Genomic DNA, 23,230 nt, shown 5'->3' on the forward strand with positions numbered 1-23,230 from the left:
TATGATGCCAGAGCATAAATATACAAATTGGTAAAACAAAGTCCATAATTAGACACAAATACATAGAGAAATTTAGTATGTGACAAAGGTGTCCCCTCAAATCAGTGGTGAAAAGATGGACTATTCAGTAAAATGCTACTGGGACAGCTGGGTGGCCATTCTAGGAGTAATAAAGCTGGGGGACTTCCCTGGTGGTCCAGTGGGTAAGACTGCGCTTCCACTGCAGGGGACACGGGTTTGATCCCTGGTCTGGGTACTAGATCCTGCATGCCACAACTAAGAGTCCACATGCCCCAACTAAGACCTGGTACAGCCTAAATAAATAAATAAATATTAAAAAGAAGAAGAAAGTTGGATCTCTACCTTAGACCTTTCACCAGAATATCTTCCAAATAAAATCAAACTTAAATGTAAACAAATGAAGCCATAAGAATAATTGAAGAAACTATAGGAAATGGTTAATATAACACAAAATTCAGAGCCATAAAATAAAAATCTGAAAAATATGTCATAAAAATCTATCACTTCTGCTGGGGAAAAAAGAAACCAACTATAAACAAAGTCAAAACACAAACTCTTAATTAACTAGATAGGAGGAATCCTTTCACAGTATATACATATATCAGGTCATCACAATGTACACTTGAAATATCTTACAGTTCTATGTGTCAGTTACACCTCAGTAAAGCAGCATCTAAATGAAAAATTTTAAACAGCTTTATTGACAAATAGTTCACATACTATGTAATTCCATGTGTTTTAGTATACTGGCAAAAGATACTAATCCCAAGCAGGATCAATAAAAAGAATTTAATACCTAACTTCAGAGTTTCAAAGACAAAGAGATAATCTTAAAAGAAGCCAGGGAACTTTATAAATGTATACATCAAAATCTTCAAAATAATAGCAAACAGAATCCAGCAACATATTAAAAAATGATTATACACGTGACCAAGTGGGATTTATGCCAGGAATGCAAGGTTAGTTGAACACAGGAAATTAATCAATGGAGTATACCACATTAATAGAATAGAGGGGGGAAAGCACATGATTATCTCGTTAGATGCAGAAAAAGCACTGGGCAAAATCCAACACCCTTTCATGATAAAAACACTCCATAAACTTCAAAATAAATAAGAGGGACTTCACTGGTGGTCCAGTGGCTAAGACTCCGAGCTCCCAATGCAGGGGGCCTGGGTTCAATCCCTGGTCAGGGAACTAGATCCCGCATGCCGCAACTGAGAGTTTGCATGCCACAACTAAAGATTCCGCATGCCACAGCGAGGATCCCACGTGCCGCAACTAAGACCTGGTACAGGCAAATAAATATTTTTAAAAAAGAGATAAATAAGAACTTCCTCAAATGAATAAAGGGCATCTACCCCAAAACCCGAAGCAGAAATCCTACTTAATTGTAAAAGACTGAAAAATGTTCCCTAAGATCAGAAACAAGACAAGGATATTCACTCTAGCCATTTCTTTTATTTTTTAATTTTTTAATTTTTAAAAAATATATTTATTTATGGCTGTGTTGGGTCTTTGTTGCTGTGCGAGGGCTTTCTCTAGTTGTGGCAAGTGGGGGCCACTCTTCATCGCGGTGCGCGGGCCTCACTGTCGCGGCCTCTTGTTGCGGAGCACAGGCTCCAGACACGCAGGCTCAGTAGTTGTGGCTCATGGGCTTAGTTGCTCCGCGGCATGTGGGATCTTCTCAGACCAGGGCTCGAACCCGTGTCCCTTGCATTGGCAGGCAGATTCTCAACCACTGCGCCACCAGGGAAGCCCACACTCTAGCCATTTCTATTTAACATTCTGCTAGAGGTTCTAGACAGGGCAATCAAGCAAGAAAATGAGATAGCACTCAGAAAGGAAGTAAAACTATCTTTTCAGTATCTTGTATATAAAAAACCCTAAAGAATCCACTATTAGAGCTAGTGAATGAATTCAGCGAGTTTGCAGGATATAAGATGAAGATACAAGAAAAAGAAAAATGTATTTCTATACATTAGCAATGAGCAATCTGAAAATGAAATTAAGAAAACAGTTCCATTTACTGTAGCATAAAAAAAAAAAAAACCTATGGATAAATTTAACAAACGAAGTGTAAGACTTGTTCAGTAAACACTACAAACTACCAACTACTGTTGAAAGAAATTAAAGACCTGAATAAATGGAAAGACATCCATTCATAGATTGAGCTACTTAATGCTGTCAAGAAGTTAGTACTATCCAAGGCAATCTACAGCTTACTGCAATCCTATTATAAAATGTCGACTACCTTTTTTTGCAGAAATTGACAAGCTGATCCTAAAAATCCTGAAAATACAAGTGACCCAGAATAGGCAAAACAATCCTGAAGAGGAACAAAGTAGAAGACTCACACTAACCCATTTCAAAACTTACTACATGCACAGTTAAAAATAATTGAAATGGTAAATTGTATGTTCTATATATTTTACCACAGTAAAAGAAAAACATACACAAACTTAGTACAAAGCTTCAGTAATCAAAACAGTGTGGTAATGCATAAGGATTGACATAGAACCAACAGAGGGGACTTCCCTGGTGGCGCAGTGTTTAAGAATCTGCCTACCAATGCAGGGGATAGGGGTTCAAGCCCTGGTCCAGGAAGATCCCCCATGTCATGGAGCAACTAAGCCCATGCACCACAACTACTAAGCCTTCACTCTAGCGCCCAAGAGCCACAACTGTTGAGCCCACGTGCCACAACTACTGAAGCCCGCGCGCCTAGGGCCCATGCTCTGTAACAAGAGAAGCCCGCGCGCAGCAACGAATACCCAACAGCCAAAGATAAATAAGTAAATTTATTATTTTTTTTAATGGAATAAGGAATTCCCTGATGCTCCAGTGGTTAGGGTCTCCGTGCTTTCACTGCCAAGGGCCCGGGTTCAATTCCTGTTTGGGAAACTAAGATCCCATAAGCCAAGCTGTGTGGTAGCCAAAAAAATAAATACAAAGTAAACCAATGGAATGGAAGCGTTTGGTGGTTTCTTATAAAACTAATCATACTCATACCGTACGATCCAGCAATCATGCTCCTTGGTATTAACCAAATGAGTTGAAAACTTACATTCATTTAAAAACCTGCACAGAAATATTTACAGCAGGTTAATTCATAATTGCTAGAATTTGCAAGCAGCCAAGATGTCCTTCAGTAGGTGAATGGATACTAAATCATGGTACATCCAGACAATGGAATATTACGCATTGCTAAAGAGAAATGAGCTCTTAAGCCATGAAGAAGACATGGAGGAACCTTACTGAAATACTACTAAGTGAAAAGCCAGTCTGAATAAGCTACATACTGTATGATTCCAGCTATGTGACATTCTGGAAAAAGGCAAAACTATGGAGACTGTCAATGAGTCAATAGTTGCCATGGAATAGGGAGGAGGGAAGGAGGAATAGGCAAGTACAGTAATTTTTAGGGCAGTGAAAATGATTCTGAATGATACTGTAATAGATACATGTTATTATACATTTCTCCAAACCCACAGAATGTACAACACTAAGAGTGAACCCTAATGTAAACCATGGACTGTGAGTGATTATGATGTGTCATTGCAGGTTCATCAGTTGTGACAAATGTTCCACTCTGGCACAGGCTGTTGATAATAGGTGTTGCTGTGCTTAGTAGGGGAGTTGCAGGGGTTTCCAGGCAGGGTGTATATGAGAACTCTGTCCACTCGATTTTGCCATGAACAAAAACTGCTCTAAATATGTCTTTTTTGTTTTATTTTGTTGTTTTAAGATAACAGATAACCCACGGAATCAGAAAAAGTGTTTGCAAGTCATATATCTGATAGGGCTCTAGTATACACAATATATAAAGAATTCTTACAACTCAACAACAAAGCGACAGCAACGCAATTTTTTAAAGTAGGCAAAGATTCTGAACAGGCATTTCTCCAAAGAAGATGTAGATGAATGGCCAAAAAATGATGCTCAGCATCAGTAGTCATTAGGGAACTGCAAATCAGAACCACAAGATGGCTCTCACCCACTAGGATGGCAGTAATTTTTTTACAAATAAAAACAACAAAATAAGTGTTTGCATTGAGGATGGGTAGAAATTGGAGCCTTCATACATTGCTTGTGGGAATGTAAAGTAGTGTAGCCACTGTGGGAAATAGTTTGGCAGTTCCTCACAATGTTAGAGTTACTATATCACTACTTCTAGGTGTATGTCCAAGGGAAATTGAAAACATGTTCACACAGAATCTTGTACATGAATGTTCATAGCAATATTCTTCATAACAGCTAAAAAGTAGGAACAATCGAAATGTCCAGGGCTTCCCTGGTGGCGCAGTGGTTGAGAGTCCGCCTGCCGTTGCAGGGGACACGGGTTCGTGCCCCGGTCCGGAAAGACCCCACATGCCACGGAGCGGCTAGACCCGTGAGCCATGGCTGCTGAGCCTGCGCGTCCGGAGCCTGTGCTCCGCAACGGGAGAGGCCACAACAGTGAGAGGCCCGTATACCACACACAAAAAAAATGACCATCAGTTGATGAATAGATTAAGAAAAGGTGGTCTATCCATAGAACGTTAAAAAGAAGTACTGAGACGTGCTACACCGTGAATGAACTGTGGAAACAGTGTGCTAAGTGAAAGATTGACTCCAAAGAGCACATACTGTATGATTCCATTTGTATGAAGTGTCCAGAATAGGCAGAACCATAGGGGCAGAAAGTAGATATGTGGTTGCCAGGTGCTGGAGTAGGAGAGGGTGGATGTGACTGCTCCTTGGTCCAGGGTTTCTTCTGTGGGTTGTGAAAATGTTCTGGAATTAGTGGTGATGAATAACATTGTGCCTCTACGAAAGTCCATTGAACCGTACACTTTAAAGGGTGAACTTTAGGGCCACCATCACCTGGCTGTGAGGAGAGCCTGTAGGTGCTCCAGCACAGGATCAGGAGCACTGCACCCACTGACCACCAGGCCCCGCCACATCTTTCCAGGGGCCAGATCTGCCACGGCATGAGCACAGCAATGTGCTTTGGAGGTCACAGTGGCATGGTCCTCACAGGAGACCCCAGGGACCAGGGCTTGATCCCCGAGTGAGCCCCTCAGAGCTTCAGTTTTGTCAATAATTGAATAGCACAATCTTGCTTTAGAATTGTCTCAAGATGCTTCTTTACCGGAGGGAAATCAAGTCGTAAAAACAGATCAAGAGATGGAGGGAGCAAGGAACCACCAGACAGAAGATGCTCGAGTGTAGATTCTTGCCAGAGCCACTCTGGGCAAAGTGGCATCTGCACAGGAAGTGTCTACTTTTGAGGACGTCTACACATCCCACCACCTCCAGTGAGTGAAGCCCCTCTGAGGAAGGCAAAGCTTGTTGAGAGCCTAGGAATCCCAGAATCTGAACTTGGCGCTTCAGCACTCACCTCAGCTCAGAAACTGGAATGGGTGCACACTGCCCTGATTTGCTCGTCAGAATGACTGTCAGAAGCCTAATCTTTCACTTTCCAACTACCCATCTGACATCCTTAATCTAACGTAGCTATTGCTGTTGTTAAGAAGCAAAGTAACAGTTGTTTGTTGGAAATCCCTGTGAAAAATCTTATCCATGCTATTATTTATGTATTTTTTCCACAAGCATGTTCTTTGCTGAATTGGAATTGAACCAAACTGAACCTCAATTAAGATTTTCAAGAAGCCAGGAAGAAACTAAAGCAAGATGCCGAAAAGTTTATTGCTGTGCTGTTCAGTCACTCCTTAACTTATCTGAAAAAGGTTTAAAGCACAGAAACTTTATAATAATTTGCTTTTTTGTAATAAAGGTACTGTGCTGTCTGAAAATAAGTTTCTACTAAGAGTGGTGGCCTGAAGGTTGAAGCTATTATCTTCTACATAGTACCAAAAACTAAGAGTGAACAAACAGATTGAGCACACTCATAAAAATAAACAAATAATAGGGTGAATTTTATGATATGTGAACCAGGGCTCCTTGAAGTCTGGCTACAGGTCTAGGGCAGGAAATGCATGAGTATAGACTGTCTTGTGCTAGAAAGTGATGAGCTCTCAAGAGGCGACTGGGGTCATGTCTGAGAGACGCAGGAACCAATTTGAAGAGACTCTCACTGCCACAGATGAGACAGTCTGAGCATCAAAAGGAATAATAACTGCAGTAGATTGAAGCACATGAGATATGTTTCAGTCCAATAGTTCATAATGAATGAGTTCACAACTCACTGGCCATATTTGGATGATAATAGGGAAACAATTCATTGTTGTGTAAACCGGTAAATAAAGGGAAAGAACCAAGCATACAACCCACTTTTCCTGTGCAAACTGGTACCTCAGGGTTACCAAAGCATGGATGAGCATGAAGTTTTCTTTAGATGGAAGAATTCTCCTGGAAGAATGATAGACTGTCACCATGTACAATCCTAAAGAACTAATAAATATATTCAATGTTTATCAGTGGCTGGCTGCTAATACACAAAAAGGGTGACAGCTGGGTATCATGTCCCTCGTGATGGACACCTAAAAGTCTATCAAAAAACCCGGAACACCTAAATCTGATCATACCTATCTATTTAATTACCAGTCCATAGGAAATACCTGTAGTGTTTCCCATATGTTTGGGTTAAAGGAGCATGTTAAATGGTATCAGTGGGATGTAATCAAGAAAATCTAGACTGGGGAAGCCACAGACCAAATGACCTGATTTCTTACACACAAAAAATTACAAAATAAAAAGGCAAAATAGGACACTACTTACAAACTGGGACAGTATTGCTCAGACTTAGAGGTTCCAGGGACTTTGTGTTGTTTGAGAGAAGGGTTTATAAGTTAAATATGCTCATTAAAATTCTTGCCAACCACTAAAAGAACAGAATACGTATAATTTTCAAGCCAGGAGAGGAGAATAAAAAAAGAGCAGTCAGTTAAGCAGAAGAAACATTGAAAAAGTAGGACAAGAAGAAGCTGTAAACTAAGATAATAGGTACAAATCCAGTTATATCCCTCCAAGTATAACTGGATCAAATCTCACAAAGTTGAAGATTGATGCCCTGGAAAAGAAGATCCAGTACTCATTGTTCTCATGAGACACATCTAGGACTCATATTTTACTCTTGGAAAGTAAAAGAATGGAAAGCATAGAGTTGGGAAACCAATCTTGTCTCTCTTAAGAGACCATGAAGAATTTATTTTTTTCTCTTTTCAGGTTAAAGAAAAAGGAGTTTAGTTTAGAAGAAATATATACCAACAAGAATTATAAATCTCCTCCTGCAAACAGGTAAGTACCTATGAGCAGGAAATAATAGATTGGGGGGGCTTCCAAAATCATTAATGTAAATCTCCAATCCCTGTGCTTCGGAAAGTGTTTTATGTTCAGTTCTTCCAATACCGGGATCTTGAAAATAACTAGAATTGGTATTTTTAGTTCCCAGCGGTTGAATTGGGGTCGGTGGTAGGATGGGAAAGAGATGTGTATCAGGTTAGGTAGTCTCCTTTTCGTTTGTACTTGCGTTTTTAGCAAATATGCCAGCTGTCTTCAGGAGTAATAATCATTGATCTTCAGATATGACTCCAAACCCAAGTACAGAAGGCATTTCACTTGGCTACCTTTGCGTCTAAATTCAGTTCAAGTCATTGAACATTTATTAAATTCCTGTAGCGTACAGGATGTAGCAGGAGAGTTTTATCCTAGAAGATAAAACTCTAAGGCATTGATACAAGACTATTCATTGCAGCATTGCTAAATAATAGGAAAGGGTTGGAAACAACTTAAAATATCTATTAATAGGGTTCTCATTAAATTATAGTCCATCCTTGTAATGGGATACACTGCATAGCCATTTAAAAGGATGAATCAGATACCTGTGTACCCAGCTTGGGCAATCTTAAACGTTATTGATAGGTCAGAGTGGCACAATGCATAGGCCAGTGCATGTAGTTTGCTGCCATTTGAGTAAAGAAGAAACCAAAGTGTTGGATAGATGCTGTGGGTCAGCAAACTACAGGCCAGGTCCAACCAGCAACCCATTTTCTTTCTTTTTTTCCAGCCTTGTGAGCTATGAATGGTTTTTATCTTTCGAAAGGGTTGTTTAAAAAACAAAAAAGAATATATAGCGGAGACTTGTGTGCCTCGTTAATTTTAAGATGTTTACTACCTGGCCCTTTACACAAAAGGGCTGACCTCCAATAATACATGCTTACCTTTGCATGTCTATATGTTGAGTGACTTTGGGAGGATACACAAAATACTGTTGCTGCTGTTGCCGGGGTGGGGATTAGGGGGTTCATCTTATTTTTATTCTTTACCTTCCTGTCCAGTTTAAATTTCTTCACTATGTGCATGTACTACATATTCATAGATATATGTATATGTTTTGTCATCAAAAAATAGCTGCAGACCAGAGGAAAGAGCTGTCAGGAGCAGTTAGCCTTTAGCGCCCATTGAGTGGGAGGGTTGGTGGCGCCCAGGGTGAGCATGTTGGTGATTCTGTTTTGTGCTCCACCCTTAGGTGTTTAGAGACCATCTTTGAGGAACCTAAGGAACGGAATGGTACGCTCATCTCAATCAGCCAACAGAAGAGGAAGCGAGTTCTGGAGTTTCAGGATTTCACAGTCCCACGGAAGAGGAGGGCTCGTGGTAAGGTCAAGGTGGCAGGCAGCTTTACCCGGGCCCAGAAGGCGGCACTGCAGAGTCAAGAGCTGGATGCTCTGTTGATACAGAAACTGATGGAACTGGAGACCTTCTTTGCCAAGGAAGAGGAGGAGCAGGAGCGGTCGTCCGGTTGTTGAGAAGCGATTCAGGTGGGGGGGTCTCAACTTTAGACTTTCCCGGCCTCCTTGGAAGAGGTTGCCTAATTTTGCCCTACCGCCCAAACCACTCAGAATTCAGACTATGGATTTTTACCTGTTTCAAGGTGCAGCCTTTTTAGGAACTGGTGAAAGAGGGTCCTCTAACTTGTACTGCTGAGTATAGAACCTCAGGAACGCTCCCTTTCTCCTGGAAATGGTCCTGAATGATGTCAGCCTCCTCCCCACACTCTCTGCCATCCACGGAGGAGGACACCATATACCTTCAGTAACACTAGGTTTCCAAGGACTCACAGCATTTGCACGTCCATGTGAAAGTTCCACGTCGTTTACGGTGGTGCTAGACCAAGATTATTTAGACATGTGGCCTAGGGAGGGGGACCTGGCGTCCTGTCCCATGTGGTCTCACCAGCTCATTTTAGTAGTTGAGGAAAGATGAGCTGCTGTGTTTTCTAATCCTTTGAGTCCATCTGTCCAGAACCGTGTGTGTGTGTGTGTGTGTGTGTGTGTGTGTGTGTGTGTGTGTGTGTGTGTGTGGCTTTTCCCCATCATTTTCTCCCCTCTGTGACTGTGGGTCACCAGTGCCAGAAGAGCCCGTCCAGGCCCCATTCGAAGTAAGTTGCACTTTTTAATGTGGTGGTGTTGATTATTTTCATTTGTTTTATTTCCCTTTTTTTTTTTAAATTATTGCTGCATGTTTGGAGCCTTTAAATGTGATTTTAAAGCAGTTTTTTAAGACATCAAGGAGAAAGACAGTACACGTCTTCAGAACACACGACAGGCATTTGACCTGGTTTGTCGGTGCGTGGTGTGGGGCAGCCGAGAGCTGTTTTCCCGTTGACGTGTTCAAGCAGCCCCTTCCCCGCCTCCAGCTCCTAGTGCATCTCATTTCTCATCTGGGTTCTCATTCTCATTCTTGCTTAAGTAGTTGTATTTATTTTAATGACGGAAGTAAGAGCAGGTCTCTCCCCCAGTCATTTAAAAAGTTGGAAGCTTGAGTGTGGTCTTAGTGGGTTTCATCTGACGTGGTGGTCCATGACAGAGGCATCCACTACGGCTCAGGTGGTGATGAAGCCAACCCAGAGTGTTCACAGCTGCCAGAGCAGCCCGCTCCATAGTGGGGAGGAGGACGGTCTGGGGTCACGAAGTTCCATAGCCAGCCCTCTTGGAGGGCAGCTCACTGTACTCTGGGCTCCTGCATCAGACCTACTGGAAGTCTGGTAGAATGCCAGACAGAGGTCTCTGGGTTTCTCCGTTTCTGTCTGTGGCAGTCCGTGGGCAAAGGACCAGAAGCGTGCTGTGTGAGGCCACAAGCCCGGAGGTTTCATTCCTTTCCCACTTAAGGCCTGTATGCCCTTGCCTTGCTTCCTCTCCTCCCCTTACCTTGTGTTTTATCTTCTCTCTCTCTCTCTCTCTCTCTCTCTCTTTTTTCTCTCTCTCTCAAAACAAGAGTGCAGAGAATTAACATTCCTTGGCTGGTGAGTGGGATGCTAAGCCCAGCCTCAGGACACTGGTCACCTCTTCCATCCTCCCAGGAACCACTGCCACGGAGCAGCGCCAATGGGAACTGTCAAAGCTCCAGAGACATTTTCAAGTCAGTCTGTGAGAGGAGTGAGTGGTGCCATCCTGGATCATGTCTCCTGGGTCTGTCAGGGGATGGGAGGATGGGGTGGGGGTGGGAGTTTCTATGTGCCTTTCCTTTGCAGGTTGACAGTCTGTGCCACACTGGAGCAGAAAAACTGACAGTGCGAGAAAAACGAAGTGCCACGTCTGTCTTGTAGGCGCACTGCCTCAGACAGAGCATTTAGTAAGTGAAATACACACCTGGTGATCCATGGAGGCTTCTAAGGCCACAGCCACGTAGCATTAGAGGGGAGCCCGGCTTCCGCACCAGCTCTGAACAATGCAAACCAGATGCTGCCATTGTGCATTCGCTTTGCCCAGACTGTAGACATGACCTGTATTTCCCCTCAATACCTCTCCCTTCCTGGGACGGGGTCCTTAGACACAAATGCTTCTCTCTGTCTTTTAGCTTAAGGGAGTGGGATGAGTTTGTGCCCTTGTACAAACGTTTTTAGGAAGCTCCTGCTGCACAGCTTGCAAACTCCCAGCGAATCTACAGAGCCCTGTTTGCCAGCTCCATTGCCAGTGTAGACAGGTCTGCAACGTGGCAAGCGTGGCAGACTGAAGTTGACTTGGGTGCAGCTGTGGCATCACCAACATTACGGAGATACAATTTCAAGTTTGCCTGTTGCAGGAGTGGCACTTGTCAGGGCCCGGAGCAATGATTTGGAACATTGGTGTTTGGAATGGGGGCTTGGAGGAAGTGGAGACCTGGGTTCCTTCCTTGTCCTGGGAACATAGGAAAAAGCTCCACTGAGGCCAGCCCTCTCCTTGTAATTCTTGGCTTGCATCTGGCCAAGGCCCTTCCTCATTCCAAAGTTAGGAAGGGGCCCACTGCAAACTTGAAATTGCTTACCTGAAGTTGCCACATCGGGTTCTAGCCGTGTTCAGCCTGTCTGAACATCCATTTTTACCATTGGCCTAGCCAGCTGTAGTGCTGTCTGTGGTCCTCGGAGCCAGCCACCTGCCCATAGCTACAGGAGGTCTGGTTCTGGGGTGGGAGTTGGTACAGTTTCTGAGTATATGGGGACTTACCACCCAAAGACACTTAGTGTTTTTAATATGGGAAAGAGAGGAGAAATCTCAGGTCCAATCAGGGTTCTGCACGTCAGCTTTTCACTGAAACTTTGAATTATAGTGTTTTCCATTTGTCAGTTTATAGCTATATTTGCCCCCTCACCTTCCCCCTCCTCTTTTCTTTTGGTTTCCTTTCCAGCTTCATTTCTCTATTAATTTAAATGTACCTCATCACCTGTTCAAGCTGATTATGTCCACTTTTTTTTACTGACCTTATTCTAAGAGCTACAGCTGAGGGAGGTACGGTGGAGAGACATACAGCGTTTGCCTTACTCGGAGCCTGAAGAGCTCAGAAACTCATGCTGTGAATCCTGAAACAGCGCTCCTCCAAGAGCTGTGAAAATCATGACACTTTGTCACAATTTTGCCTGAAAGGGTCTTTTGCGCGAGTGCCAGAGCCAACCTGAGGTAGATTCCAGATCCCACCCTCTGGGCATGATCCTCCCCCTGTGGCTGGTTCCCTGTCCGCCAGGCTAAGGGCTGCACAGAGTGCAGGACTGGGTCTGCCGGTCCAAGGCTTCGTGCGGCCTGATGGAACACAGAGCCAGTACTCCGTCTCCAGGCTGGGATTTCATATCATAATGTACATCAAGATCTGCGAAAGACCAACTTTTAGACGGTGGTACTTTTCTCCCATTCCCTGGAGGCAGAGTATGCAGTTGGTGCTTTCTTTAATTCCCTTGTGTTCTGTTTTTGTAAGCTTCCCCGACCCCGGTATCACGGAAAGGACCTCTGAAACACCACATCGTGGGTGGCTGTATCCAAAGTCTTTAAGTAGTTGGCCAGAGCTGCGGAGTATCCTTTCCTGGATTCATGCGAGGGAAGGGCTCCTTGCCATGACTGAACTTCCTGTATAAAAAGCTGGCCGGGAAGAAGGCTTAATTTACTGAAATCAAAGTTTAGTACTATCATCTAGCCACAAATTGAGCAGCAAAGGCTATTTATTTTTATTGTGAAGTGAGGGTCCCCGCATAGCCTGCCATCTAGCACAGCACTCTCAGATTGGATGCTTGTTCATTGTGTGTCTCCACGAGCCCCTCTCTGGTGCTGAATCGGATTTTAATTCTTGGCAAGAGGCCTCAGCATCTCCTTGGGCTGGTCTAGGCCAGTAAATAGCTGCCTGAAGTGTTTGTATATTATCATGGTCAATAGTTCAGTGAAATTTGTACATTTTTGGTAACATTGGCATACATGATGCACCTGCAGTTTCTTTTCTGTTTGGTAGTTTGTGACTAAAATTCCCACTGTTATGTGTGTTAATTTATGAAAATAAAAAGGAATTTTTTTTGAAAACCTTTCAAATAACTCTCAAGGTTGTTATTTTATTCTTATGGCTTCGTAATAAGTTAAAATTCTACCTGTCATATGAGGTTGCTGTTGTTGGTTTTTAATAAAACATTCCAAAGTTATATATATCACACAAGCATTTTCCCTTCCAAAGCGGTCACCATTTTCTGAGGACTGCACTGTGCTCAGAACATGTGTAGAGGTCCACCTCTGGGTGGCCTTCCAAGACTGTCATGGAGCTTTTAAAATTTACTCAGGTGGCAGATCATCTCTTGTGAGGGACTTTCGTATTTGGAAACAGCCAAGACTCAGATGAGTCACACCAAATTAAGTTGGGTAGGGATGCCGAGCCAGTATTCTAGGTGTGATTTTTGAATAGTGTTTATTTTCTCACATGGCTGGGAAATGAAAAAGCAATAATAAATTCAGGTCAATGGGGCTTCCCTGGTGGCGCAATGGTTAAGAATCCGCCTGCCAATGCAGGGGACACGGGTTCGAGCCCTGGTCCGGGAAGATCCCACATGCCGTGGAGCAACTGGGCCCATGCACCACAACTACTGAACCTGCGCTCTAGAGCCCGCGAGCCACAACTACTGAGCCCGTGAGCCACAGCCACTGAAGCCCACACTCCTAGAGCCTGTGCTCCACAACAAGAGAAGCCACTGCAATGAGAAGCCCGAGCACTGAAACAAAGAGTAGCCCCTGCTCACCGCACCTAGAGAAGGCCTGTGCTCAGCAACAGACCCAACGCAGCCAAAAATAAATTAATTTTTAAAAAATTCAGGTCAAAATGTCAAATATTAGCAACATCTGGAATAAGAGCTTAGCTTGCTAAGGAGGCTACTTGGGAGAGTATAAATATGGTGGAGTATATTCATTTACTTTTTAAAAGGTCTTGCCTTTTATCTCATGTCCTTCCCAGCTATACATGAGGTTAGGTTGTGAGTCCTCTGATTCTCAACTCTTTGTTTAAGCAGTGGAAACTGGTGAAAGAATGACTGAAAACAAGGTTATTTAACACCACGCCTATGTGTTCCAGAAAGAAGCGAGATTCCTGAGGATGTTCTTCCTCTGTCCAGAGGGAAAGCAGTGCCCAATGTCCCTTCCTGGCCTTCTTCCAATTCTTGGATTTCTACAGTAAAGACCTCTCTCTGTCCTCCTACCTGGCAGCTGTGTTTCTGCTGCTTAGGTCTCACAATTACCTGGAGAAGAATCCTCTCTACAATTTTTCTTCCTTTAGAAGGAAGAGGCCAATGATCACCTACAGCCCTGTCATTCCTTTAGCACCCCCATCACAGAATCTTAGCCTTGGTAGGGCCTCCTGAGAGTAAAAGGTCCAAACCGATGGGAGAAACCTCCATCGTGTCCTGCCCTCTTCACATGATGGAGACCTCATTTCTTCAGTTTCTTCTGCGACTTCTCTTGAGAAGAGTCCTAGAAAATTCCCAATACTTCAAGCAACTTTCAGGGTCACCGGTGAGTCTTTCTAACATCCTTCTCAAACTTACAGCGTCTTCTCCCTCCTTGCTGTCAGCCGGTGCTTCTGCTTCCGCGTTTTCCTGAGGTGGAAGCCGTTTGTATAGGACTTCCATGCGGACCCTTTTCGCAGTTCCTTGGCCAGCGCAGGCATGGTCCTCCCTATGATATGTTCATCCAGCGTCCCCTGTGCCCAGAGGGCTCTTCTCCCACACGGCCACATGGTTCCCGCAGGCACTGTTCAGATCTCTGTCTTCCCAGATCACTCTTCCTAAAAGGGTATCTTCCCCCCACCCCACATCCTCCTTCTGATGCTTTCTTTTTTTTTTTCAGGCCGCCCCTGCAGCCTGCGGAATCTTAGTTCCCCGACCAGGGATCAAACCCGTGCCCCCTGCATTGGGAGCATGGAGTCTTAACCAATGGACCGCCAGGGAACTCCCTGACGCTTTATTTTTGAGGCTCCTCTCTGGTCCCTCCTGTGACCCCTCAGGCACCTAAAACAGTGCCTGGTATAAGTCATAGGGGCTCAGTAAACACTTAATGGCTGAATGAATGGCCATCTTCATTAACAGACCCTGCTGCTTGACAGAGCGGCCGAGGTCCTCTTCGACCTGTCGGTTCTGAGTATTTGAAGACCTCGTAATTCTCCTCCTTTAAATTACTCTTCGAAGGACCAGTCACAGGTGAACCGGGAGCTTTTCTGGTGCAGCCAAACCCACTGCTGACCTCGCGCTGTCTGATTGGCTGTAGCTCACAGGCGGGGCGGGGCCAGTCGAGGAGTTACCACCTCCTGTGAGATCCACCTGGAAGGTAGGTCCGCGCGGCCCAACCTGGAGCCTGTATCCCTGCCTCTGGGCACGGGCATGCTGGGATGCTGAGGGTGGAGGCTCATGTGGATAAGAATCGTCTTGAGAATCTTTCTCCCTTTTGCATTTTCATTTCAGATTTGGGGAGAGGGTAAAATGGTCTGGAAGAGTACAAACTCGGCGGCAAATAACCCAGGTACTGCAGCAGCTGATGAGTTTTTACCCTACTGCTGCCAGCCTAAGTGATCTTTGTAAAATACAACTTCGCACTTGTCAGGTGGAACCACTCCCCTAAAGTTCTTCTGCGAGTTCCCCTCGCCCCCACATAAGGATAGTAACTCGGCGTTTGTTGAGCTCTGACCAAGTGCTAAGCATTCTGTGTTTGTTACCTTCTTGAATCCTCACAACAACTTGATGAGGTAGATGTTGTTTTGTTTTGTATTTGCGGTACGCGGGCCTCTCACTGCTGTGGCCTCTCCCGTTGCTGCGGAGCACAGGCTGCGGACGCGCAGGCCCAGCGGCCGTGGCTCACGGGCCCAGCCGCTCCGCGGCATGTGGGATCATCCTGGACCAGGGCACGAACCCGTGTGCCCTGCATCGGCAGGCGGACTCTCAACCACTGCGCCATCAGGGAAGCCCGTAGGTGTGGTTTTTTTTTTTTTTTTTTTTTTTTTTTTTTTTTTATTTTTTTTTTTATTTTTGCAGTATGCGGGCCTCTCACTGCTGTGGCCTCTCCCGTTGCGGAGCACAGGCTCCGGACGCGCAGGCCCAGCGGCCATGGCTCACGGGCCTAGTTGCTCCACGGCATGTGGGATCTTCCCGGACCAGGGCACGAACCCGTGTCTCCTGCATCGGCAGGCGGATTCTCAACCACTGCGCCACCAGGGAAGCCCCCGTAGGTGTGGTTTTTGATCACCACTTTGTAGATGAAGAAACTGAGGCTTAAAGACATTAATTGGACGCGCTTGTGTTAGAGCCCGGGTCTAGTCCTGCCCCCAGGATCTGCTCTAGCAAACCAGACACCGCCCCTCACACCTGCCTCTCCAGCCCGGCTTCCCACAGGCGCTCCACACTCTGAATTTCCTCTAGTTCCTCAAATCCTCCATGCTGTCTCTTGCCTTGAAGATTTTGCACAAAAGCTGTACCGTCAGCTGCAAATATTCTTTCTCCCACCCCTTCACTTGACTGCCTCCATGTCTTCAGATCTCTGGAGGTTTTCCCCACCTGTTCCCGCTCCCTTCCCTGTCAGGCAGGCTTCTTAGCTGCTCCCTCAGCCCACACACCCCCACCCTCTGAACTGCCTGCTCTAACTTCCACACCCCACACCGCCCTGTGAGCTTCCAGAGAAGCCCCACCAACTACATTTATCTGCGTACAGGTCACACACCACAGTTAGGTCTGCAACACAGCTTTGGAAGAACTTTCACAATGTTCTCTAAGAGGCCGGGCGCTGGAGGTGAGGCCCCCATGAACTCGCCGCCTTCCTTACAGTCTCCTTTTCCTATCTGCAGCTCCTTATGGGTGTGTTTGTTTCCAACGCTGCTTCTTCCTTTTCTCCCAACTTCTCTCCCTCCCTCCCTCTTTGTCCAGTACCTCTCCCTTCTCCTCATTAGACACAATCTAGAACTGATTTATTATTTTAAAAATTTATAGAACAGAATCCCAAATCAGGCACATATTGCCTTAAAATCATAGAACTTTATAACTGGAAAGAGGCCTTAAAGCATTGATATATAAATATTTTACATACACACAGACACATATATGTATATATTCTTAAAATTTAAGAGGATTGGAACACGTGCATGTGTATACATATATATGCATATATATATATATATATATATATATATATATATATATATATATACACATGTCTACACGTATATATATACTTAAAATGTAAGGGGTTGTATCTTGATGCCTTTTAATTTGTTTTGTTGTTGTTCCCTGTTGAAAAGTGTTGATGACCTTCCCCTGCAGAATTGTGCTAGGGATTTCTATAGGAAGTTTCTGTGCCCACAACCTATGTTGAGCCTCAGATATGAGTTGAGGTGCTGAAAGCCATGATCTCCAGTTCTCTGGACTGGCTGGGTACTTGCTTGTCCCTTTGCCGCCTCTGAACTCGTCAGCAAGCCTTCCCTGGCCTTTTCCACAAGGATTTCCAGTTCTCCAAAGCCCTCTGTGTCTTTCTCCACCAGGACAGTTAACCTGATCCAGATTCCTCTGATTCCAATCTGAATTCTTGATAGTAACTGAAGGTCAAAGAGCATAAATCATCCTATGGAGATACTTATCCCTTTTGGCAAACTATATCCAAACCCTCTCCTTTATGTTTTTCTGTGAGGCTGTGGCTGGCCCCCATCTCTGATGCCAGGACAGAGGCCCCCATGCAGGGTGCTCTAGACCACAGTTGAGCCAACTTTCTCTATGAAGGGTCAGATAGTAAATATTTCAGGCTTTGCAAGCCATATGATCTTTCTTGCAGCTACTCATCTCTGTGGTTGTAGCAGGAAAGCAGCTGTAGGTGATATATGAACAAATGAGTGTGGCTGTGTTCCAACAGTGACACCTAGTTTGCCAACCTTCACTCTGGATGATAAGCATTTCTACTTGTACTCAGGAAACGCCTCCCCCTAGGATTTTAACCAGGGGACTCACCAATCTAATGTGTTTCTAAATGAGATGACTTAAAGGGAAAATGAGACGAAACAAAATCTGTCAGCACATGAAATCCATATACTTACCCTGACCAAAGAAGACCATTGTCAACACAGAAGTAGCTGGAAGCCTCTAGTCCAGTGCATGTTAAAGGGCTGCTGGAAGGTAGCCAGGGGAGTCTGGAGCAGAGGGTTCCAACTGACCATGGCAAATTCCCTGGAATCTATCTCAAGCAGCTGCACTGTTTCCTCCTCCTTTTAATACAACTAGGACCTGGTGTGACAGTAGGTGGGCTGGAAAGAAAAGGGTCATGTCCCTCACTGTACATCGAGCCTGAGCTTTAAAAGGATCATTCCAGAAATGGTCTCTGGAAAACAAAAGTAGAAAACTGTTTTTTCAAAACTTGCTTGGCTGCAGTACAAGTCAGAGAGAAAATGGAAAAGTTTTCATGGAACAAACTGAAAAAACAAAGGGAAAAAAAAGTAAATCAGTAGTTTTTGGTTTTGGTTTTCCCAGATATTTTATTTTTCTTGATGTATAATTTACCCACTGGAGAATATACAGAACTAACATTTATTATTTGATGAGGTCTGACAAATGTATACCCATGTAACCACCACCCAGATATTTCCATTGCCCCAGAAAGTTCCCTCAGGCACCTTCCAGTTAATCGCTCCTGCCTTGAGGAAGGCAACTATTCAGAATTCTATCCCTCTAATATTATAGTTTTGCCTGCTCTTAAATTTCATAGCACTGCAACCAGACAATGTTACTCTATGGATGTCTGACTTATTTTGCTCAATGTAATGTTTTTGAGATTCATCCTCCTTGTCGCAAGTCCTGTGAGTTTGTTCATTTTGTTGCACAGTCACATTCCATTGTATGAACACACCATGATTTGTTCGTCCATAGTCTCGCCCGCTGATGGACATCTGTGTTGCTTCCAGTTTGGGCATCTTACGAATACAGCTGCTATGTACATCCTCTTGAAAACAAAATCTAATAGAATGAAGTATAACAATGTCATCACAAAAGTCTGGAAGAGAATAAATGGAATTTAAACGTTCTAAGGTGCTTGCATTGGCCAGGAATGAGTAAAAGTATAGGCATACCTCAGATATATTGGGCATTGGGTTCCAGACAACCGCAATAAAGCTAATATTGCAATAAAGTGAGTTGCACATGTTTTTTTGTTTCCCAGTTCATATAAAGTTATGCTTATGCTATACTTTAGTCTATTAAGTGTGCAATATCATTGCATCTAAAAATATACACACCTTAATTAAAAATTTATTGCTGAAAAGTGCTAACCATCATCTGAGTCCTCAGTGAGTCATAATCTTTTTGCAATAGTAACGTCACGGGACACTGATCACAGATCACCATAACAAATATAATAATAATGAAAAAGAAACATTGTGAGAATTACCAAAATATGATACAGAGGCACAAAGTGAGCAAATGCTTTTGGGAAAATGGTGCCAGTAGATTTGCTAGACAGAGGGTTGCCACAAACCTTCAATTTGTAAAAAACCACAATATCTGTGAAGCAAAATAAGGCAAAGTGCAATAAAATGAGTATGCCAGTACTAATTTACATACAATATTTTTGGTTGTAAACAGTCAAAGATGGAGAGATTTTTCAGGTCCATGGATTGGGAGGCTCAATATTATTAAAATGTCAATTCTCCTCAAATTGATCTCTCGTTTCAACACAGTCCCAATCAAAATCTCACCAGGCATTCTGCTAAAATTGACCAATTGATTCTAAATTTTTAATGGAAATACAAAGGACCTATAAAAGCCAAAATAATCTTGAAAGAGAAGAACGAAGTTGAAGAATCCATGCTACCTGATTTCAAGACTTATAATTAAAGCAGCCATAATTAAGATAGATCAATGGAACAAATGGAAATCTTTGGAACCCAGAAATAGACCCATGCATGGATGTTCAGTTGATTTGACAAAGACGCCATGCAATTCAATGGGGAAAGGAAAGTCTTTTCAGCAATAGTAGTGGAACAACTGGATAAGTGTATGGTAAAATGAACCTAACTTCACACACATGAATCAGTTTGAGAAGAAAGTAACAGTCCAATTCTCTCTCATAAAGTAGATACAAAAATCCTAAACAGAATATTAGCAAATTGAATCCAGTGATAGATAAAAAGGATAATACACAATAACCAGCAATGTCAGGTTGATTTAACAAAGGAAAATCAATCAATGGACAACTGGATAGCCACAGGCAAAGGATGAAGTTGGATCTTTACCTCACACCATATACAAAACTCTTTTAAAATTTAAAACTCTTAGATGAAAACGTGGTATTAAAAAAAACAAAAAACAAAAAAAGCAAACAGAAAAAAGGTGGTATAATCTTCATGACCTTGGATTTGGCAAAGGATTCTTAGATATGACACCAAAAGCACAATCAACAAAGGAAAAAATAAAAGATGTCATCAAAATTAAAAACTTTTTTTGCTTCAAAGGACACCATCAAGAAATGAAAAGACAACCTAAAGAATGGGAGAAAATACTTGCAAATCATATATATGATAAGGGAATTGTATCTAGAATATATAAAGAACACTTACAACTCCATAATAAAAAGATAAATAACCCAATTTAAAAACAGGCAAAGAATCTGAATAGATATTTTTCCAAGGAAGATATGCAAATGACCAATAAGCACATGAAAAATTTCTCAACAGCATTAGTTATCAGAGAAATACAAATCAAAACCACAATGAAACACCACTTCATACCCATTAGATTGGATATAATGATAGTAATTTTGAAAAGAGAGAAAGTAACAAGTGTTGGTGAGGATGTGGAGAAATTGGAACCTTCATACACTACTGGTGGGAATGTACAATGGGGCAGCCACTTTGGAAGACCATTTGTCAGTTCCTCAAACAATTAAACTATACAACCCAGCAATTCCACTCCTAGGTATACACAGAAGAGAAATGAAATTATATGTCTATACAATAAACTATATGAATGTTCATAGCAGCATTTTTCATAATTGCTAAAAGGGGGAAATAACTCAAATGTCCATAGCTATGACTGGATAAAGGAACGTGGTCTATCCATATAAGGGAATACTATTCAATCATAAAAAGGAATGAAGTACTGATACATGTTACAACATGAACAAACCCTGAAAATATTATGCTAAGCGAAAGAAGCCAGTTACAAAAGTCCACATATATGATTCCATTCATATGAAAATGCAGAATAGGGAAATATATAGGGACAGAAAGATTATTCTGATTTCTCCACATCCTCTTCAACACTTGTTATTAACTGCTTTGTGTGTGTGTTGAAATATAAAATTTACCATTTTAACCTTTTAATTCATTTTTAACTTAATGTATAATTCAGTGTCATTCAGTATATTCACATGTTGAACAACCATCACCACTATCCATTTCCAGAACTTAATCATCATCTCAAACAGAAACCCTGTACCCATCCCCCTTCCCTGTCCTCTCAGCCTCTGGTAAACTTTATTCTAATTTTTGTGTTTATCAATATGCCTATTCTAAGCACTTCATATAAGTGGAATGAAACAATATGTGTTTTTTTGTGTCTGGCTAATTTACGTACCATAATGTTTTCAAAGTTTATTCCTGTTGTAGCATGTAACAGTACTTCATACATGCTTTTATAACTGAATAATATTCTATTATATGGATATATCACATTTTATTTATTCATCTATTGAACCACTTTCTGGCTATTGTGAATAATGTTGCTATGAACATTGGTGTACAAGTCTCTATTTGAGTCCCTGCTTTCAATTCTTTTAGATTATACCTAGGTGCTGGATCATATGATAATTCTATGTTTAACTTTTTGAGGAATGACCAAATTGTTTTGCACAGCCATTTTACATTGTTGCCAGCAATGCAAAAGTGTTCCAATTTTTCCAAATCTTTGCCAACACTTGTCACTTGTTATTTTCCTTTTTCTTTTTTGATAATAGCCATCCTAATGTGTGTGAAGATGATATTTCATTGCGCTTTTGGTGTGCATTTCCCTAATGATTAGTGATGTTGAGCATCTTTTATTGGTCATTTGTATATTATTTTTGGAGAAATGTCTGTTCAAGTCCTTTGCCTATTTTTGAATTCGGTTATTTTTTTGTTGAATTTTAGGAATTATTTATATATTCTGGATACCAGACCCTTATCAGATATATTGTTTGTGACTATTTTCTCCCATTCTCAAGGTTGTCTTTTCACTTTGTTGACAGTGTCCTTTGATGCACAAAACTTTTTAATTTTGATGAAATACAGTTTATCTTATTTTGTTGTTGCCTGTGCTTTCGGCATAATATCCAAGAAATCATTGCTGAATTCAATGTCATGAAAATTTCCCTTATGTTTTAAGAGTTTTGTAGTTGTAGTTCTTAGCCTTAGGTCTTTGATCCATTTTGAGTTAATTTTTGTATGTGGTGTAAAGTAAGGGTCCACTTCATTCTTTTGCATGTGAATATCCAATTTCCCCAAATGCATTTCATTTTGAAATAATCTCCCCCTCCCATTTTTTTCTTCCCCCTGGTTTTGAGTTACTACTCTCAATTGAATAGTAAAACCAATTCTATACTTTTCTTTTTTCCTCCTCTTCAGACTTTTGAAAACCATAGAGGGAAGTGTCTCCTCTCCAGTAGGAAATCTGATGCCTGTTAGGCTCCCTGTAGGGCCCGGTTATGCCCTAGTTGAGCTTAAATAACCATGTAGAAATAATTGCAGGTACCAGGCAACATACCTCTCCTCCTGTGTCAAAAGCCTGGTGAAGACAAGTGCTATTAGCAGCTTAGGGGAGAAAAAAGAGGAGCTGTATTCCTTCAGTTTGTGGACCCATACTCAGCCAGATTCTAGGCAAAGGGCTTAAAAGGAAGGATGTTAGATCATGGGTTTTGGAATCAGAGATGTATGTTCAAATTCTAGCTTTTCTCCTTTATAGCTGTGTGCCCTTGAGCATTCTAATGGTTAACTTTCCTGAGTTCTGTTTTCTCTATCTTTAAAATGAGAATAATTCTCAGGGCTGGCTGGCGGTCTCTAGTCTCTGCCCATTAAAAAAAAAAAAAGAGAAGCTGATACTACTGAATAGTCTATTTTCTCTTAAATCTGAAGATCAGGAATCTTTGCAGGAGCACGCACTATCACACCCGGCACCTCATTCGACGACTAATTGCACTTCTAGGTGATCCAAGACCTCTGGTCTCTGGACTCCCAGATAGTACAGCGATGGGAGGTAAGAATGAGACACCATGCATGCTAAGTCATCAGCACAGAGCCTGGCACTTAGAAAGCGCTTAGTCAATGGTAGCTGAGTTGTGGACGCTCTCAGTTTCCCCATCCGTAAAATGAACGATTTAGCTCAGTTGATCCATTCTCGGACCTTGGGTGAATCAGATTTTCCAGGCACATGCGGAAACGCACGTCAGAGGTAAAAAGGAGAACTGGCAACGCTGTGCTCAGGTCTAGGTTTAGC

General features: G+C 42.6%; 1 protein-coding gene across 10 annotated transcripts in view; it reads left to right on the forward strand.

Moving 5' to 3' along the window:
* Nucleotides 1-12,791, forward strand: part of PRR14L (proline rich 14 like) — a 57,082-nt gene extending 44,291 nt beyond the window's left edge. For 6 of the 10 annotated variants that reach the window (XM_059040079.2, XM_067014488.1, XM_067014489.1 and 3 more), the window contains 2 exons: nucleotides 7,192-7,263; nucleotides 8,495-12,791. In XM_059040079.2, the coding sequence (XP_058896062.1) occupies nucleotides 7,192-7,263; nucleotides 8,495-8,774 (352 nt within the window). In that variant the 3' untranslated portion in view covers nucleotides 8,775-12,791. The remainder of the gene's footprint in view (nucleotides 1-7,191; nucleotides 7,264-8,494) is intronic. The other 4 variants (XM_067014487.1, XM_067014490.1, XM_067014493.1 and 1 more) reach the window with 2 other exon arrangements.
* Nucleotides 12,792-23,230: the final 10,439 nt, after the last annotated feature.

The sequence above is a fragment of the Kogia breviceps genome, chromosome 15, assembly GCF_026419965.1.
Source record: "Kogia breviceps isolate mKogBre1 chromosome 15, mKogBre1 haplotype 1, whole genome shotgun sequence".
Taxonomy (NCBI): Eukaryota; Metazoa; Chordata; class Mammalia; order Artiodactyla; family Physeteridae; genus Kogia; species Kogia breviceps.